The 16,734-nt window shown below is 38.0% G+C and overlaps 1 protein-coding gene across 1 annotated transcript; it reads left to right on the forward strand.

Moving 5' to 3' along the window:
* Positions 1–3,472: 3,472 nt before the first annotated feature.
* On the forward strand, positions 3,473–15,824 carry fkbp6 (FKBP prolyl isomerase 6). Its single transcript, XM_048189952.1, has 8 exons — positions 3,473–3,845; positions 6,033–6,150; positions 8,088–8,177; positions 8,285–8,487; positions 8,568–8,687; positions 8,801–8,998; positions 14,846–14,955; positions 15,041–15,824. The coding sequence occupies exons 1-8, from the start codon at positions 3,771–3,773 to the stop codon at positions 15,117–15,119; spliced, it is 993 nt and encodes a 330-aa protein (XP_048045909.1). The 5' UTR covers positions 3,473–3,770; the 3' UTR covers positions 15,120–15,824.
* The last annotated feature ends 910 nt before the right edge of the window (positions 15,825–16,734 follow it).

Genomic DNA, 16,734 nt, shown 5'->3' on the forward strand with positions numbered 1-16,734 from the left:
CTGGATCCAGCACCCGGAAAACCTCAGGATAAGCAGAGAGACAGATATTAGCGCAGATGCCATTCTTATTCTGATGTACAGGTATATCTAGTGTTATAGGAAATGTTCTCGGTTCCGGCCGACCTAATTATTGCAGCGTAACAATCCTTTAACGGATTTGAAAAATGTTAATGTATTGATAATGTGTTATGTGTATGCAAGAGCAAAGAGATGTGTTTTTAGTCTAGATTTAAACTGACAGAGTGTGTCTGCTTCCCGAACAATGCTAGGAAGATTGTTCCAGAGTTTAGGTGCTAAATAGGAAAAGGATCTGCCGCCTTCAGTTGATTTTGATATTCTGGGTATTATCAACTGGCCTGAATTCTGAGATCGCAATAAACGTGAAGGACTATAATGCATTAAGAGCTCACTTAGGTACTGGGGAGCTAAACCATTTAGAGCTTTATAAGTAAGTAGCAAGATTTTAAAATCTATACGATGTTTAATAGGGAGCCAATGTAATGTTGACAGAACTGGGCTAATATGGTCATACTTTCTGGTTCTAGTAAGAACTCTAGCTGCCGCATTTTGGACCAACTGTAGTCTGTTTAAAAGCCGAGCAGAACAACCACCCAGTAGAGCGTTACAATAATCTAGTCTTGAGGTCATGAATGCATGAACCAACTGTTCCGCATTTGTCATTGAGAGCATATGTCGTAATTTAGATATATTTTTTAGATGGAAGAAGGCGGTTTTACAGATACTAGAAACATGACTTTCAAATGAAAGATTTGTATCGAAGAGCACACCCAAGTTCCTAACTGAGGACGAAGGTTTAATGGAGCACCCGTCAAGTGTTAGAGAGTATTCAAGGTTTTTTCGTGAGGACGTTTTTGGTTCAAAAGATTAGGATATCAGTTTTTTTCTGAATTTAATAATAAGAAATTTCTTGTCATCCAGTTTTTAATGTCAGCTACGCATTCTGTTAGTTTTGTGAATTTGTAGGTTTCGTCAGGGCGCGAGGAAATAGAGCTGAGTATCGTCAGCGTAGCAGTGAAAACTAACACCATGCTTCCTAATTATCTCTCCTAAGGGCAGCATGTACAGAGTGAAAAGCAACGGTCCTAGTACTGAGCCTTGTGGTACTCCATATTGAACCTGTGATCGATACGACATCTCTTCATTAACTACTACAGACTGATAACGGTCAGATAAGTACGATTTGAACCATGCCAAAGCAATTCCACTAATGCCAATATAGTTTTCAAGTCTTTTTAAAAGAATGTTGTGATCGATAGTGTCAAAAGCAGCACTGAGATCTAATAACACTAATAGAGAAATACAGCCACGATCGGATGATAGGAGTAGATCGTTTGTAACTCTAACGAGAGCAGTCTCAGTAGTATGGTATGGTCTAAATCCTGACTGGAAATCCTCACAGATTCCATTTCTTTCTAAAAAGGAGCACAGTTGTGTTGAAACTGCCTTTTCTAGTATCTTTGACAGAAAAGGTAGATTCGAGATTGGCCTGTAATTTACTAAATCTCTCTGATCTAGTTGAGGTTTTTTAATAAGAGGTTTAATAATAGCCTGCTTAAAGGTTTTTGGCACGTATCCTAGTGTTAAGGATGAATTAATTATATCAAGAAGTGGACCTACGACCTCTGGAAGCATTTCTTTCAGTAGTTTAGTCGGCACTGGGTCTAACATACATGTCGTTGATTTTGATGATTTGATAAGTTTAGATAATTCTTCCTCTCCTATAGCGGCGAATGATTCTAGTTTTACCTCAGGGACACAACAGTGCACTGTCTGAAGTGAAACTACGGTTGCATGTTTTTAATTTTCTCTCTAATATTATCAATCTTGCAAGTAAAGAAGTTCATAAAGTCATTACTGCTGTGCTCTATGGAAACGTCAGCAGTTGAATCTCTGTTTCTAGTTAATTTAGCCACTGTGTCAAATAAATACCTAGGATTATGTTTGTTTTCTATTAAGAGATTTGAAAAATAAGTAGATCTAGCATTTCTTATAGCCGTTCTGTACTCAATCATTTTTTCTTTCCACGAAAGGCGAAAAACTTCTAGTTTTGTTTTCTTCCAACTACGTTCAGCTTTTCTCACAGCTCGTTTTAGAGCCCGAGTGTGCTCATCATACCACGGCGTTGGATTAGTTTCCTTAATCTTCTTTAGACGTAAAGGAGCGACTGCATCTAATGTGCTGGAAAAGAGAGAGCCAATAGTTTCTGTTGCAGCATCGAGTTCTTCTAAGTTGTCAGGTATACTAAGGCGATGAAACTGCTCGGGGAGATTATTTATAAAGCAATCTTTAGTGGTAGACGTGATGGTTCTACAATATTTATGGCTGGGTGGTGGTTTTGTAGCCTTGGCTAATTGTATTATACACGAGACTAAATAATGATCTGATATATCATCGCTCTGCTGTAGAAATTCAACAGCATCAATATCAATTCCATGCGACAGTATTAGATCTAGGGTATGATTACGACAATGAGTGGGTCCTGACACGTGTTGTCTAACTCCAATAGAGTTTAAAATGTCTGCAAATGCCAATCCAAATGCGTCTTTATTATTATCTACATGGATATTAAAATCACCAACAACAAGGACTTTATCCGCAGCCAGTACTAACTCTGATATAAAATCAGCAAATTCTTTGATAAAGTCATTATGGTGCCCTGGTGGCCTGTATACAGTAGCCAGCACAAATGTCAACTTACATAATGTTACATAAAGCACCATCACTTCAAAGGAATTATATTTGAAATTCTTTTGAATGATTCTGAATATATTACTATAAATTACAGCAACACCTCCCCCTTTGCCTTTCTGTCGAGGATTGTGTCGATAATCATAACCTTGAGGACTAGATTCATTTAAAGTAATGTAATCGTCTGGTTTTAGCCAGGTTTCTGTCAAACACAGCAAGTCTAGTTTATTGTCTGTGATAATTTCATTTACAATAAGTGCTTTTGAAGAAATAGATCTAATATTCAGTAACCCAAGCTTTATCATTTGTTTATCTGATTTATCTGTGATTTTCATTTTTTGAACATCAATTAAATTTTTACCCTTAAAAGGTTTCGGAAGTTTTTTGTATTTACTAGTTCGAGGTACAGACACAGTCTCTATGTGATAATATCTAGGTGAAAGAGTTTCTATGTGCTGTATTTGTATTATTATTATTAGCCGTGTTGAATTTATGTGGGTTTGATTTTGATATCGGACTTGGTACAAGCATAAAATTCAGGGAATTGACATTGTTTTCTATATATTAGAATTTAATTTAACTTTACAATGTGGAATCGTCAACGTCTATACATCAGCATTCAGAATGTAGGCCTACGTAAAGCACTTACAGGCAGGGTGCGAATTACATTTTATTAAAATAAAATCTTTTTTTTTTTTTTTTTTTTTTTTTTTACATTTTTTGATCCAAATGAATGCAATGCACAATACAATTCAGGGGCATGTCCGTAGCATCCTTACGTAGGCCCACGCCCTTGCTTCCAGGCAGTTGTGGGTGAAAAAATGGGCTGCTGTGGACTTAGAGCAATTCGTTTTTAAGTTTTAGTAAGCCTCTTTCCCGTCAACCAGTAAACTGTTTTTTAAAAACAGTGTAGATATGTGACCTAACAACACCTGCATCTTGAGGCATGACGGACGCTAGTTGGCGCAAGCGTCACGCACACTAGCAGCACCAGATTCTGACACCAATTCATTTGCAGAAATACCGCATCAAAAAGTGTGTTGCCTCAAAACATATGCACAATGTCAACAAACGGCAGGACCTCGAGAATATTACAATTTATGGCCCCAGATGAGCGGCGTCAGTTTGGAATCGAGGTAACTGCACATCAGTAAATAAGCTGCTTAATCTTCTAATGATAAGTTTACAATAAAGCACGCTAGCAAGCAACTCACTTCTCATTATGTGTGCTTAAAATGAGATTTATATTAACGTAAGTTCTCTACAACGCTAAAATTGAACAAACACTTTCTAGAATGCATAAAAATGTTAAACAAAGCTTTTTAACCTCCACGTGTGATCCATTTGGTGGTGGCCAGGCTTGGAGTTGACCCCACACGTTGACACGATCCGTGCATCCACAAAATGTAGGCCTGTTATGTTACCATGTACTGCGATTGTACCTTCATGGTATAATGTCTATATCAGAATGTAGTTCCATGGTGCTTTGAAACCACAATACTGAACAATTAGCGTATTCATATGCTTCTCCAATACCATGTCCAAGACCCATTATGTTACTGTTGTAACGGTACCTCTTTGTATTTATTTGATAGTGGAAGTTCATGTTAAAGGCAGGGTAGGTAAGAAATTTTGTTCCAAATTTGTTTAAACTTTCTATATATATACATGCATAATTAAAATGTAAGAACTCTGATAAAAAGAGTATAAAAATCGAGTGACTCTAGACCGTTTAATCTGTATTAAACACAGCTCATTATTTCCATCCGGGACGAAACATAGGATTGGCTTAGGCGGCTGTCACTCTCTCGCAACCATGGCAACCACCCTTTTGCCACACATGACCTGCCCACTTGCGCGCGCACGTTTGATTTGGGGAATCCAAGAGGCATGGATCCTAGGAATACCAAAACAATGGCAGAGAAACAGCAAGCTAAATGCACAGTATCGGCCTATGCAGTTAGTGAAGGCAAACCAGGCAAAAAAAGGAAGACAGTAACAGTACAAGAAAAGGCAATGAACAAAAAGTCTTTGGATAAACAAAGAAATAAAACGCGAGTTAATATCGGCGTGGCTTTCCAGCGATGGCGAGAACTGAGGGAACTCAAGGGGCTGAAAAGTGACTCCTTGATGGCTTTATTTCTGCTGGACAGGTAAATCTTTCTTTTTGTATTTTGATCATACGTATTTTTTTGTTTATTTTTTCATGAAGCATGTGTCATTAGCACACTTAGCTGCGTAATATAGCTAACATAACATTACTTAGCGAGCCGTAGTAGAGACGATAAATAATGATAGCTATAGTGTTGAATTGTGCATAATTTTACCCTCTGTCTAACTCTTTTACCATGTTCACCTGTAAGTTTACCTGCACGTTTTTTTTCGCCTTTGTTTTGTTTTTATATTCTCTACCTATGTTTACTGATGTCTTTATCTTGTATCTGTGTGTGTCGTACACACTTTGTTGTATGTGTGTGTTATTATTTTGTGTCTGCAATGCAGTTGTGAGTTGATATTTGAGTGTATGTTACTCTGTTGATCTGTAGAACAACGTATATGTTATGAATCTTACACGAAATTCATCTTCATCACAGTGTAAATGATGGTAATGGAAAAACGTGTATCATGCAACCTGTTTTTAGCTTTGCCTTATAGATAACTAGCTCGTTAGCGAATCAAAAAATATATATTTTAAACTTTACCAATATCAATATGCTAGCTTGATAGTGAGTACTAAAATACATCTTGTTTGTTTATCTTCATAATTATAAAGTTATTTTTATTACATGTGATTCTGACATGATGTCACTACATGCACTGTGCTCCTTCCTCTCCGCTCGTCTCAGGTAAATAACGCGTCTTCCAGCTCAGTGGTCGGAGTCGCACGTTCATGCGTTTTGGGGGCGTGGCTTTGGAAGGAGCCCAGAAGGGAGGGGGTGGAGTGAATGGAAATAATGAGCTGTCTTTAAAACAGTCGTGAGAGGTCTACAGACACTCGATTTTTATACTTTCTTTTTCAGAGTACTTACATTTTAATTATGTATTGATATATAAATAAAGTTTAAACAAATTTTGAAAAAAAAAAATTTATACATTTTTTTGCCTACCCTGCCTTTAAATTAAATAATATTTAATACTGTTAAATTTTTGATAGCGGTGTTTCATGTTAAGTCACATTTAGCAAAATATGGCAAGTGCAACTTATCTAATATGAACTGTTTTATACATTTTAATAGTTGCTCAAATTGGATAAATTAGATTTAACGTTACATACATCATTGTAATACATTTTGTATTAATGTTAATACATTTTTATGTCTTAGACTCCTTTCCAACGTCTGGCTTGGCAAATGCAAGACGTATTAGGGGATGGAGGAATTCTCAAAGAGGTCGTCCATGCAGGGGAAGGTCCTCCCGTACCCATGCATGCCTCTGTATCAAGTAAATGATGCAATTGGTTTTAATGGAGTCATAGTTCTAGCTTCTCCCTTATGATAGTCCAATAGTCCAGAGATAAATGATTCTTAGCATACTGTTCAAAACTTTGGGGTCAGTAATATTCTTTAATTTTTTGAAAGAAGTCTCTTATGCTCACCAAGGCTGAGCATAAGTTAAAATTGTAATATTGTGAAATATTATTAAACTGTGACACATTTGTTTCAGGATGTTTCAGAACAGCATTTATTTGCCATTTTTGATCAATTCAATGCATCCTTGCTGAATAAAAGTATTAATTTCTTTCAAAAAACAACAACAACAAAACTTTTGATAGTGTTGGTTGTGTTTGTACGTATTTTAAAGGATTAGTTCACTTTCAAATGAAAATTTCCTGATAATTTACTCACCCCCATGTCATCCAAGATGTTCATGTCTTTCTTTCTTCAGGCGAAAAGAAATTAAGGTTTTTGATGAAAACATTCCAGGATTTTTCTCCATATAGTGGACTTCAATGGCCTCCAAACAGTTGAAGGTCAAAATTACAGTTTCATTGCAGCTTTAACCCTTTCGCACGTAAGTTTCAAATATTTTGTCTGACCCCCCAGCGTGAGTTTTTTAAGGCGACCGTTATTTAGAACGTATCACTTTATGGTTTCCATGGTGACGCGTCATTGCTTGTTATGTGACACACAGCAGCACTGTATGAATGATGATCTGCTTTCATTTAATTTTTCCTTTTTTATTCAAAATATTCACAAATTTGTTAACTATAGCATGAAATATCTAATATTCCGATTGCCAAATATGTGCAAGTGGATGTGTTTTGCTGTTTAAACACCTTTATAACGATCGCGTTAGTTGAGCCATATGAGCGATGGGCGCCGCCATGTTAGTTTGCACCGCGCAGAGAATCGGATCTGTTGGATTTACAAGGCGTGAATTTATCCACTTCTCCCGAAATACATGAAAGTAAGTGTGCCGGTGAACTGGGGAAGAATAGAGTAAGCTTTTAAGTTACTTTCACAATGTATATCTGATATGAATTAAACGTGTTGTCAAGTTATAATGGAAAGGGTTGTTATTTCCGCTTCTATAGACATCATTGTGTATTTTACAAACTCTAAATATATTGTTTTGTTAGTACTCATGTACATTTAAATGTCTGAAACCTGAAATGAACATTATTTGGTTGAAAACACTGCATATATGTGATATGAAAAGCGCTGCGCGAGTCCGTCTCTGGTTTAGCGCCAGTTAAAGCGCGCACGCACATTTGAATTTGGCAGTTGATCACGTAATGCGCTGAACGTTCTAATCACACCGGTGTGATCGTACGCTCCTGGGGCCAGCCAAGACTGATCGCACCGGTGTGATCATACGTGTTAAAGGGTTAAAGCATTCTACACAATCCCAGAAAAATATGCTAGTGCAATATGCTAGTGCAAGTATATAACAATTTAGTTCAAACTTTGACCTGTGGAGGGCAGTAATACACTTAACAGTGTCTACACTGCTTAATTCTAATAAAGAAGAAGAAGAGAGCTATGATTTTGTGATAATCAAGTATTTATGGTTAAAACGTATATAGTTTTAATTTTTTTTAAATAAATGAGCGATTGTTTCTCTAGATAAGACCCTTATTTCTCATCTGGGATTGTGTAGAATGCTTTGAAGCTGCACTGAAACTGTAATTTTGACCTTCAACCGTTTGGAAGCCGTTGAAGTCTACTATATGGAGAAAAATCCTGGAATGTTTTCATCAAAAACCTTAATTTCTTTTCGACTGAAGAGAGAAGGACATGGACATCTTGGATGGCATGGGGGTGAGTAAATTATCAGGAAATTTTAATTTGAAAGTGAACTAATCCTTTAATTTCATACATTCTCTTTTTTTGTTAGTTTCTCATTAACTTTTCGACATTAACTAATTTCATCCACAGTTCATTTCTCTGGTTTCATTGAGTACTCTGACGCACCATTTGAGACCACCAACCACCTCAAATATCCACGTATGATGAAGCTTGGTAGAGGTAGGATGGAAATTGAACTCTCCCTTTAGAATTAAAATAATTTTGATTCTCCTTTTATTTTGTCTTGTTTGTCCAGTGCCAAGACACTCAAACCTCTTTCTCCGTAGATGTTACTTTGTATGGCCTTGAGCTCGGTCTTCTTACTATGAAGAAAGGCGAGTTCTCTCGTTTTCTCTTCAAGCCCAAGTATGCCTATGGGGACCTTGGGTGCCCCCCACACATACCTCCATTAGCCACAGTCCTCTATGAGGTGCACGTCCTTGATTTTCTGGACTCAGCACAAGTGGATGAATTCATGGATTTGACTATGGTAAGATTTAATGCATTTACTGTAACTTTCTCATTTAGTTTGTTTGTGGTATCTAAGATGGTGATTTCAACATTCCCCAGGAAGAGCAAAACACTGTTCCTCTGTCAACCTTGCTCAATGTGCTGGAAACACAGCGGAGCTTTGGCAACCTCTGCTTCAATAAGAAGCGCTATGAAGATGCTCGAGAGAGATACAAGCAGGTCTTAGAAGTATCTTATTTGTTTCTCAAGTATGAGAGTTTGTAAATGGAAAATTTGTAGTTTATTCTAGCTATAGACTGTGATTTTTAACATCCTGTTGTCCCATGGTTCAGGCCATGACACTTTTGCAGAATCGTGAGCCAGTGGATGATGAAGAGAAGAAGCGTCTTGAGGAAATAAAGTTGCTTTTCCTGCTCAACCTCTCACTCACGTACCTCAAACTGGAGAAACCCCAGAAGGCCCTTTGCTTTGGTCAGAAAGCACTGGACATCAACCCCCAGAACACTAAAGCTCTCTTCCGCTGCGGCCAGGTTGGGCAATATTTTGTCATTTTTATATCCTTTGTTGAAAATCCGATCATAATTTTTTAGTAAAAGGCATATTGCTCTGTAAAATCTAGGGCTGTCAATCAAAATTTTAATCAAATCACATGATTTGCTGATTAATTAATTAGTTAATCACAAATATGAATATTTGCTGAGAAAAGCACCCAAATTAAGGGGGTTTTCAGACCTGTAAATGATTTGTTTTTGTTCTGAAACAGGAACTAAAATTGTAATTATGTTGCATTTTCTCCGTACATTTTTTTCAGTTCACTTTCACAAGGCAACATTTCAAAGCATACCAAAAAGTGTTTATACATCAATATATCTTAATTAGATTATATCAATTAGAGTGGGAATCAATGCTTTGTCAGCACAGCATTCTTGTAGACAGTGCTGTTTTTTTGTAACCCATTTCCCATTATGAATTATGCCACAGCTTGGTTTGTTGGTCCATCTGGTCAGATTTCTTTCTCACCAGAACCAAACTGCTTGAAAGCCAATTGCGTTAATTTTCAGTCGGACTGAGACTACCACATTCAGGTGATCTTGGATTGATTATTTAATATAATTCCGAGTAGGGCTGCACGATTAATCGCATGCTATTCTCACGCGCATTTCGTCAGTAAAGCCGGTTCCCTGATTACCGCTAAATCGCCATCACCTGCTTTCAAATGAAGCGGCATTTAATAGACAGAGCCGTAGGTCACTGAAAAGCCACGCAATATTGCGTTCATATCGCAGATGAATCGCCTGCGATAATGAACGCGATATTGCGTGGCTTGTCCGTGAACTACGGCTCCGTCTATTAAAAGGCGCTGCGTTTAAAAACAGGTGATGGCGATTTAGCGGTAATCAGGGAACCGGCTTTACTGACGAAATGCGCGTGAGAATAGCATGCGATTAATCGTGCAGCCCTAATTCCGAGTGCAATTGTTGTGTTTATATATTCCGATATATTGCACGGTATACCGGTACAAAAAAATACTGGTATACATTATATTTCAAATGGTACAATATAATAATTTCACTAACTTTGGTACTTGATACACAGAAGTTCACTGCTATGCGGCAGTGTTACCCAAACTGACAACAGATAATTGTAAATACATGTAATACACGTAATTGTGCTGATGATATAAAATAAGAGAATATCATGAAAAATATGTGTATGTGTATTTTTGTAAGCGCTCTGTGAAGAGTGTCAAAGATTTCTATTTACAACATATTTTTGCATTGTTGAGCATTGTAGCCAATCACAGACATATCTGTTGAGCATGTGAACGTAATGGCCAATCAGATGTGTTTGCTCTGAATCCACTCAACACTGCTGAATACACTGCTGGAGTTTGTTTAGAGCAAGCTCATAGATTTCAACCAAAGCACGTCACTAATGCTTTTATTATAAAAACAAAAAAAACAACACAATGTAAATAAGATTCATTGTACAGTATTGTCAGATTCATTGATTATAACGGGAGTCGGTAAGGTGGCGGCGCTGAGCTTTAGTGATTTATATATAATATACATTTATCATGATGCTGCTAACTGCGCATTTCAAAGTTTCTAGATTGACAACCATATTTAAATGGTGCAATAAATCTGAAACAGTGATGATTGACAGTGATAATCATAACAATGGACAAGACAAAAAAAAAAAAAAATACTGATACTATATGTCAAAATAGATCTGTGCATTCAGTTGAGGTGCGTACATGCAAACTAAAGGCAAGAACACACCAAGCCGATGGTCGGCCGTCGGCCAGTTTTTCTTCGTCGGCCGACTAAGTTTTATCAGTGTGTTCGGAAAGGCGTTTCATCTCACGCAGGCGCAGAACTGACGTGCTGCTTGGCCGTCGGCTGTTTAGCGTCGGTTTGGTGTGTCAGGGCAACTTTGGACACAGACGCTGCCGACGTGAGCAAACCCCACAGTCTGCTTTCGTCGCCACTAGTTCATCTGCGTCGGCTTGGTGTGTTCTGGCCGTAATAGATCTGCCACTTGTTCTGTGTAATGTGTTACTTATAGCAATATTGCACTTTTTGTATAATTCAATAATAGTAATTCAATAATAGTTCAGTAATAAAAAATACTATTTTAATTGTATATCTTCAGTTTTACTGGGTATGGAGCACTGAGAAGTGCTGTTTATGTTGTTTATATATAAATGCTTGAAAACAAGCCACACTTTGTTACTGCAGTGTTTCATGCAGTGTTCTTAACGAAATTGTTTTTAATTCAGTTATCTTTTGAGGTGGCTTAGTCTCTGATAGTATTAATTTAGTATCAATACAGAGGTATTAGATTCTGGTATCGTACTGAAGCCAAAAATGTGGTATCTAGCCAACCCATAGCCGAAACCAACCAAACTATGTGAGAAAACATGGCAGGTTCCAAAAAAAGTCTCTGGTTATTGAATGTAACCTCGATTCCCTGAGATGAGGGAAGGAGACATTGCATCAGAAAATTACGCTATGGTGGAAACTCCTTTCACAGAGACATCCTGATTGACTAACGCTGTTGCACTTGCAACAGCCAATGGCGTTAAAGTGTGCAAAATTGGGGTGGGCCAGCTCCCTATATAAAGCGGCGCTGAGCGACATTTGCCTCAAAATCTTTCGACTGAATGATGGTCATGAAAAACCCTGAGTAATAGTAACTTGGCATGAACGCAATGTCTTGTTCCCTCATCTCGAGGTTACAGTCAGTAACCAGAGACTTTCCTTTTTGATTTCAGTTTACTCTACATGGTGTCAGAAGCTATGGGGAATGTATAAAATCCTGCTGTGTTACTGAGAAGGGTTGCTTGGTGTAATCGAAGCTAATGGCCCAAAAGAAAGGCTTCATAAAGAGAAAGACACCATTAAACTCAGATAAGATGGATAAGCACAACATATACTTGGGACATTACGTCCCAATGACACAGAGACTCATAATGAATCCTACAGGACCTATTTAAACACCCCAATGACAGGGGTTCGAAAAACAGGTAGTTCACTTTTAGATAAAGTTCAGCTGAAATAAGTCGTACGGACAGACATACTCAGGCCATAGCAACCGTGCTGATATGAAGGTTGAGTAATCAAGTAATATGGCTTGATGCAGGAATATGTATGACCAATATGGATGTGTTCTTTTAAGTTAAAAATGTAATAATGAAGCGTCAATAGTCTGTGCTTAAACAAAAAACTTGTTTCCTTTGGAAGGGAAGTAAGTCTATAAGCATAAACACTGCTTATAATTTAGCAGAGGAACATTATAGGCTTTAGTTCTGCACAAACTATCTCTCTTCTACTGACAGGGCCCGAGAAGCTATCAAGGAAACATCCAGATTGTATAATCCTGCTGCTAAACTTACTACTTACCTATGCCCATGAGGAAGCCATACCTGTTGTGGAGTGGGCTCAAACTCCTATCGGGCATTCCGAGCTTTACAAGCTGTAAGCCAGCGCTATAACATCTACAATCCAATGGGATAGTCGCTGTTTTGAAGCAGGCTGCCCTTTGGAGCGACCACCAAAGCATACAAAGAGCTGATCAGATAGTCTGAATTGGCATAATAACTGCATCTCCCACAACTGGTTCCCTTGGAGCAAAAGTTGTAACCTGGGCTCTAAATGAAGTTGAGAGCAATTTAGGTACATAACCCTTTTTTGTTTCTACTCTACAGTAATTAGGGTCAGATTCCATGCAGGACTCTTTAACTGACAGAGCATGCATGTCACCCATGTGCTTGACGGATGCGAGTGCAAGCACAACCCGCTGTCTTCAATAGCCGTGTTTCCACTGTCGGGCCAAAAGTGAGTGTGGTAGTGCATGCTTCGGGGCCAATGGCCAGGGGTTTTTGGCCCGCCGAATACCTTGGTCCAAAGCCGGCCAACTGTGGCTTGAGTGGTCATGAAGAAAGGTGGAGTTTAACTAAGTCAGGAGAAAATTAATACAAATTCTCAATCTTTCTAAAGAAATGACAAACGTGGTTTTTATTAATATTATTCTAAATGTGTAAGCCTTTGGATTTAAAAGCCTTAATGGAGTTGTTTTGTGCATTCCTGTGTTCACAAATAAATGGAAGCAGGCGCAACTGAATAGGTATATGTTCTCTTTTTATGTGAAATGCCAAACATTCTCTTCTGTCATTATAATTTTGCAATCAAGCTAGTTTTCAGTGCAACAGTGGAAACTCAGCTTGATTTTGACCTTGTGGCTCAAGGTCCGAGGCTATTAGCCCCGCACGGCACACTGTTGCACTGGTCCGACAGTGGAAAAGTGGCTAATGATTAGGGGTGTAACAATACACCAATGGCACGGTTCGGTTCGGTTTACGGTTTTGGAGCCACGGATGAAATAAATACTTCCAATGTAGACTAGTCAGAATAAAACAGATGATCACTTGTGTGGCTTTCATAGACAGCGTGTGTTTTTTTTAATTACCCAGTTGTCTAGTGCGCTGTGATCGTCATGAAAGACTGAGTTGCATGGGAGGTCCACCCGTCCGTAGTTAAAGCAAAGAATTTAGCATTGCTCAGGTCCTCCACTAGTTTGGCTTTTACTTTGCTGTAAAGGTGAGGCATCACATTCTGACTGAAATGCGGTCGGCTCGGTAATTGGTCTCTGGGCTCCAACACACTTAGCAAATGTGTGAATCCGTAACACTAGGTCCATAAACCATGGCTGAGGAAGGAACTAGTTCCAGTAAACAAAACCTGGAGGAGAGGCTGACTCAGCTGAATGGGAGGGATGCGGGCATTGAGCCGGCGTGAGTTCACCTCAGGATGTCACTGTTTCTTTTTCTGCAGCTCAGAGGAGGCAGCTGAAGGACTCTGTGTCAGGATGGCAGCTAAGGCATTGCCAGTAACAAGGGGTATCCTGAGGAGAGTTTTGAGGCTCATAGCTTCACCTCCAGTATGGGCGTGGCCCAGGCAGAACACGCATCTGTTGTGGCCATCTGAGAGCTCAAAGGGTCCCAAAAGAGTCTGCGCAGGGTTCGGTAGCTTTTTTCCATGCCTTCACCGAAATGCAAAAGAGAATTGGTGCAGAATCGTTGTCCGCTGAAGGTGATGAATCATGACTAGGCTTCTTGAAGACTTCTCGTTAAGAAATTCGGAGGCTTTGTCACTCAGCGGCGCTTTATATAGAGAGCACGCCCGTCCCTATTTTGCGTGTTTGAACGCCATAGGCTGTTGCTGGTGCAACAGCGTTATTAAATCAGGCTTCAGTATGTCTCTGTGAAGTTTCCCCCATAGCGTCAGCTGCTGACGCAATGTCGAGTGAACCGAAATTGAAGGGGAAAAAACACTTCAAATGAGCCAGGTGTTCATTAAAAGACATTGTAGTGAGCGATTAAATCCTTCAAGTTCAATACACTAAAAGTGTCTTTCTCTTATTCTCACCAAGGCTGCATTTATTTGAACAATAATACAGTAAAAAACGTAATATTGTGAAATATTAGAATTTAAAGTAACTATTTTCTATTTGAAGATAATTTTAAATATAATTTATTTCTGGGATGAAAAAAAATGGGGGAAAAAAGCTGAACAGCAGTCATTACTCCATTAGTGTCATATGATCCTTCAGAAATCATTGTAATGTGCTTATTAGTTTTATGCTAATTTGAACTTTTGACCGGTAGTGAATACTAAAGCTTCTGGAAGAATCTTCCAGTCAGGTTTTCATAGTTGTGGCTGTTTATTTGTGTTTAGTTTACCAATATGCGGTCGTTTACTATACTATGTCTATGTCTATATATACTATATACTATGTACTACATAGTCGTTTACTAAGGCCATATGGTATTATTGATCTGATATTGAGAACTTTTTTTTTTTTTTTTAAATGAGGCCTGTTTGGAGATGAACGACTATGAGAAAGCACAGGATTACCTTACACTTGCTCAGGCGAAAAAGCCGTTTGACCCTGACATCAACACCTTGCTGAAAAAGCTTGCTCTGTAAGTTTTCACTATCTGATATTTCTGTCAAGTCTTCTTACATATGTAAATGTGAAAGCTAAACAAGTCTACCGATCTTTTACAGCTGCTACAAGGACTATTTGGACAAAGAGAAAGAGATGTGCACCAAGATGTTCTCGGGTTTAAAGCGGAGAGAAAAGTGAAGCCGTGTGCAGCTTTCAGTGTACATAGTAGTGGTCTTCATCGTTTTTCAAACCCTTCAGATTGACCACAAGTGGGCAGTATAAACCCAACCAATTCTAATTTTGGTTTCAGTGGCCAACATTTCATCAAATGTTGTCTTACTTTTAATTGATTGTTTAATTTTATTTTGCATTATTTTGTTTTTGCCAGCAAAATATATACATTATTTGCCTCAGCTCTTAGCATTATGTTCTGTATGTTACTTTAAGATAAGCTTTATTATAACAGTACAACTTTTGCAGTATTATTAAGTATTATGTTCAAAACTCTATATGGAGCATCAGGATGTTTTCCAGGTGCACTGTTTGTAGTTTCAGAAGTCATATAGAGTGTTTAATTACTTTAATCTATTTGTCATGCTCTCAATTTATTTATTTAATTTTTTTGTAGGCCATGCAAAGTCTGTGCCTGTTTGTTTTATTTTTTTTACTTATGTTCACACTAATTCCACTGTGACTACTGTCATCACTGACAGACTATTTTGTGTGTTAAATTTTGAAGTTAACATGTAAACATTAAGATGTTCAACCTTGCTCTGTGTTTTGAATTTACCATAGATTTATATGGAAAGTAATAATATCATATAAGATTGAAAATACAAATACATTTTGTTTACTTAATTAAAAAAGTCATATACTGTATATATAAAATCTATTCTCATACAAGTCCTTTGAGTCTTGTCATCTTACTTTACTTTTTACTGCGTAGTCTTTCCTCCATGTGCTAACAGAAATCCCTGCAACAGCCCTAAAAAATATTTGGATACTTAAAGGTGCCATAGAATTGAAAATTGAATTTACCTTGGCATAGTTGAATAACAAGAGTTCAGTACATGGGAATGACATACAGTGAGTCTCAAACACCATTGTTTCCTCCTCCTTATGTAAATTTGATTTGTTTAAAAGACCTCCAAAGAAAAGGTGAATCTCAACATACCACCGACTGTTGGGATCATTAATATGTACGCCCCCAATTTTTGCATATGCCAGCCATTCAAGGCATTAGACAAGGGCAGGCAGTATGGATCTGTGCACAGCTGTAAGCAAGCAAGGACAATAGCGAAAAATGGCAGATGGAGCAATAATAACTGACATGATATCATGATATTTTTAGTGATATTTGTAGATTGTCTTTCTAAATGTTTCGTTAGCATGTTGCCAATGTACTGTTAAATGTGGTTAAAGTTACCATCGTTTATATCTGTATTCACGGAGACAAGAGCCATCACTATTTTCATTTTTAAACACTTGCAGTCTGTATAATTCATAAACACAACTTCATTCTTTATAAATCTCTCCAACAGTGTGTAATGTTAGCTTTAGCCCCGTTTGCCACGGAGCATTGCCTCAAACTCATTTAGAATCAAATGTAAACATCAAAATAAATACTGTTTTTCTCTGGCCAACAAACGAACGGTGCGTGATTATGATTCAGGCAGCATTAAAGGTTAGAAGTCAGAGACCTGAGAGACAAAGTGTCACAAATTATGTTTTGCTGTCAGTTTTTGTGAAGGTTTGTGCTGAAACATCCCATGTGAATTAACTGAGTTTACCTCAGTGTGGAGCTGTAAGGATA

The sequence above is a fragment of the Megalobrama amblycephala genome, linkage group LG4 (assembly GCF_018812025.1).
Source record: "Megalobrama amblycephala isolate DHTTF-2021 linkage group LG4, ASM1881202v1, whole genome shotgun sequence".
NCBI lineage: Eukaryota > Metazoa > Chordata > Actinopteri > Cypriniformes > Xenocyprididae > Megalobrama > Megalobrama amblycephala.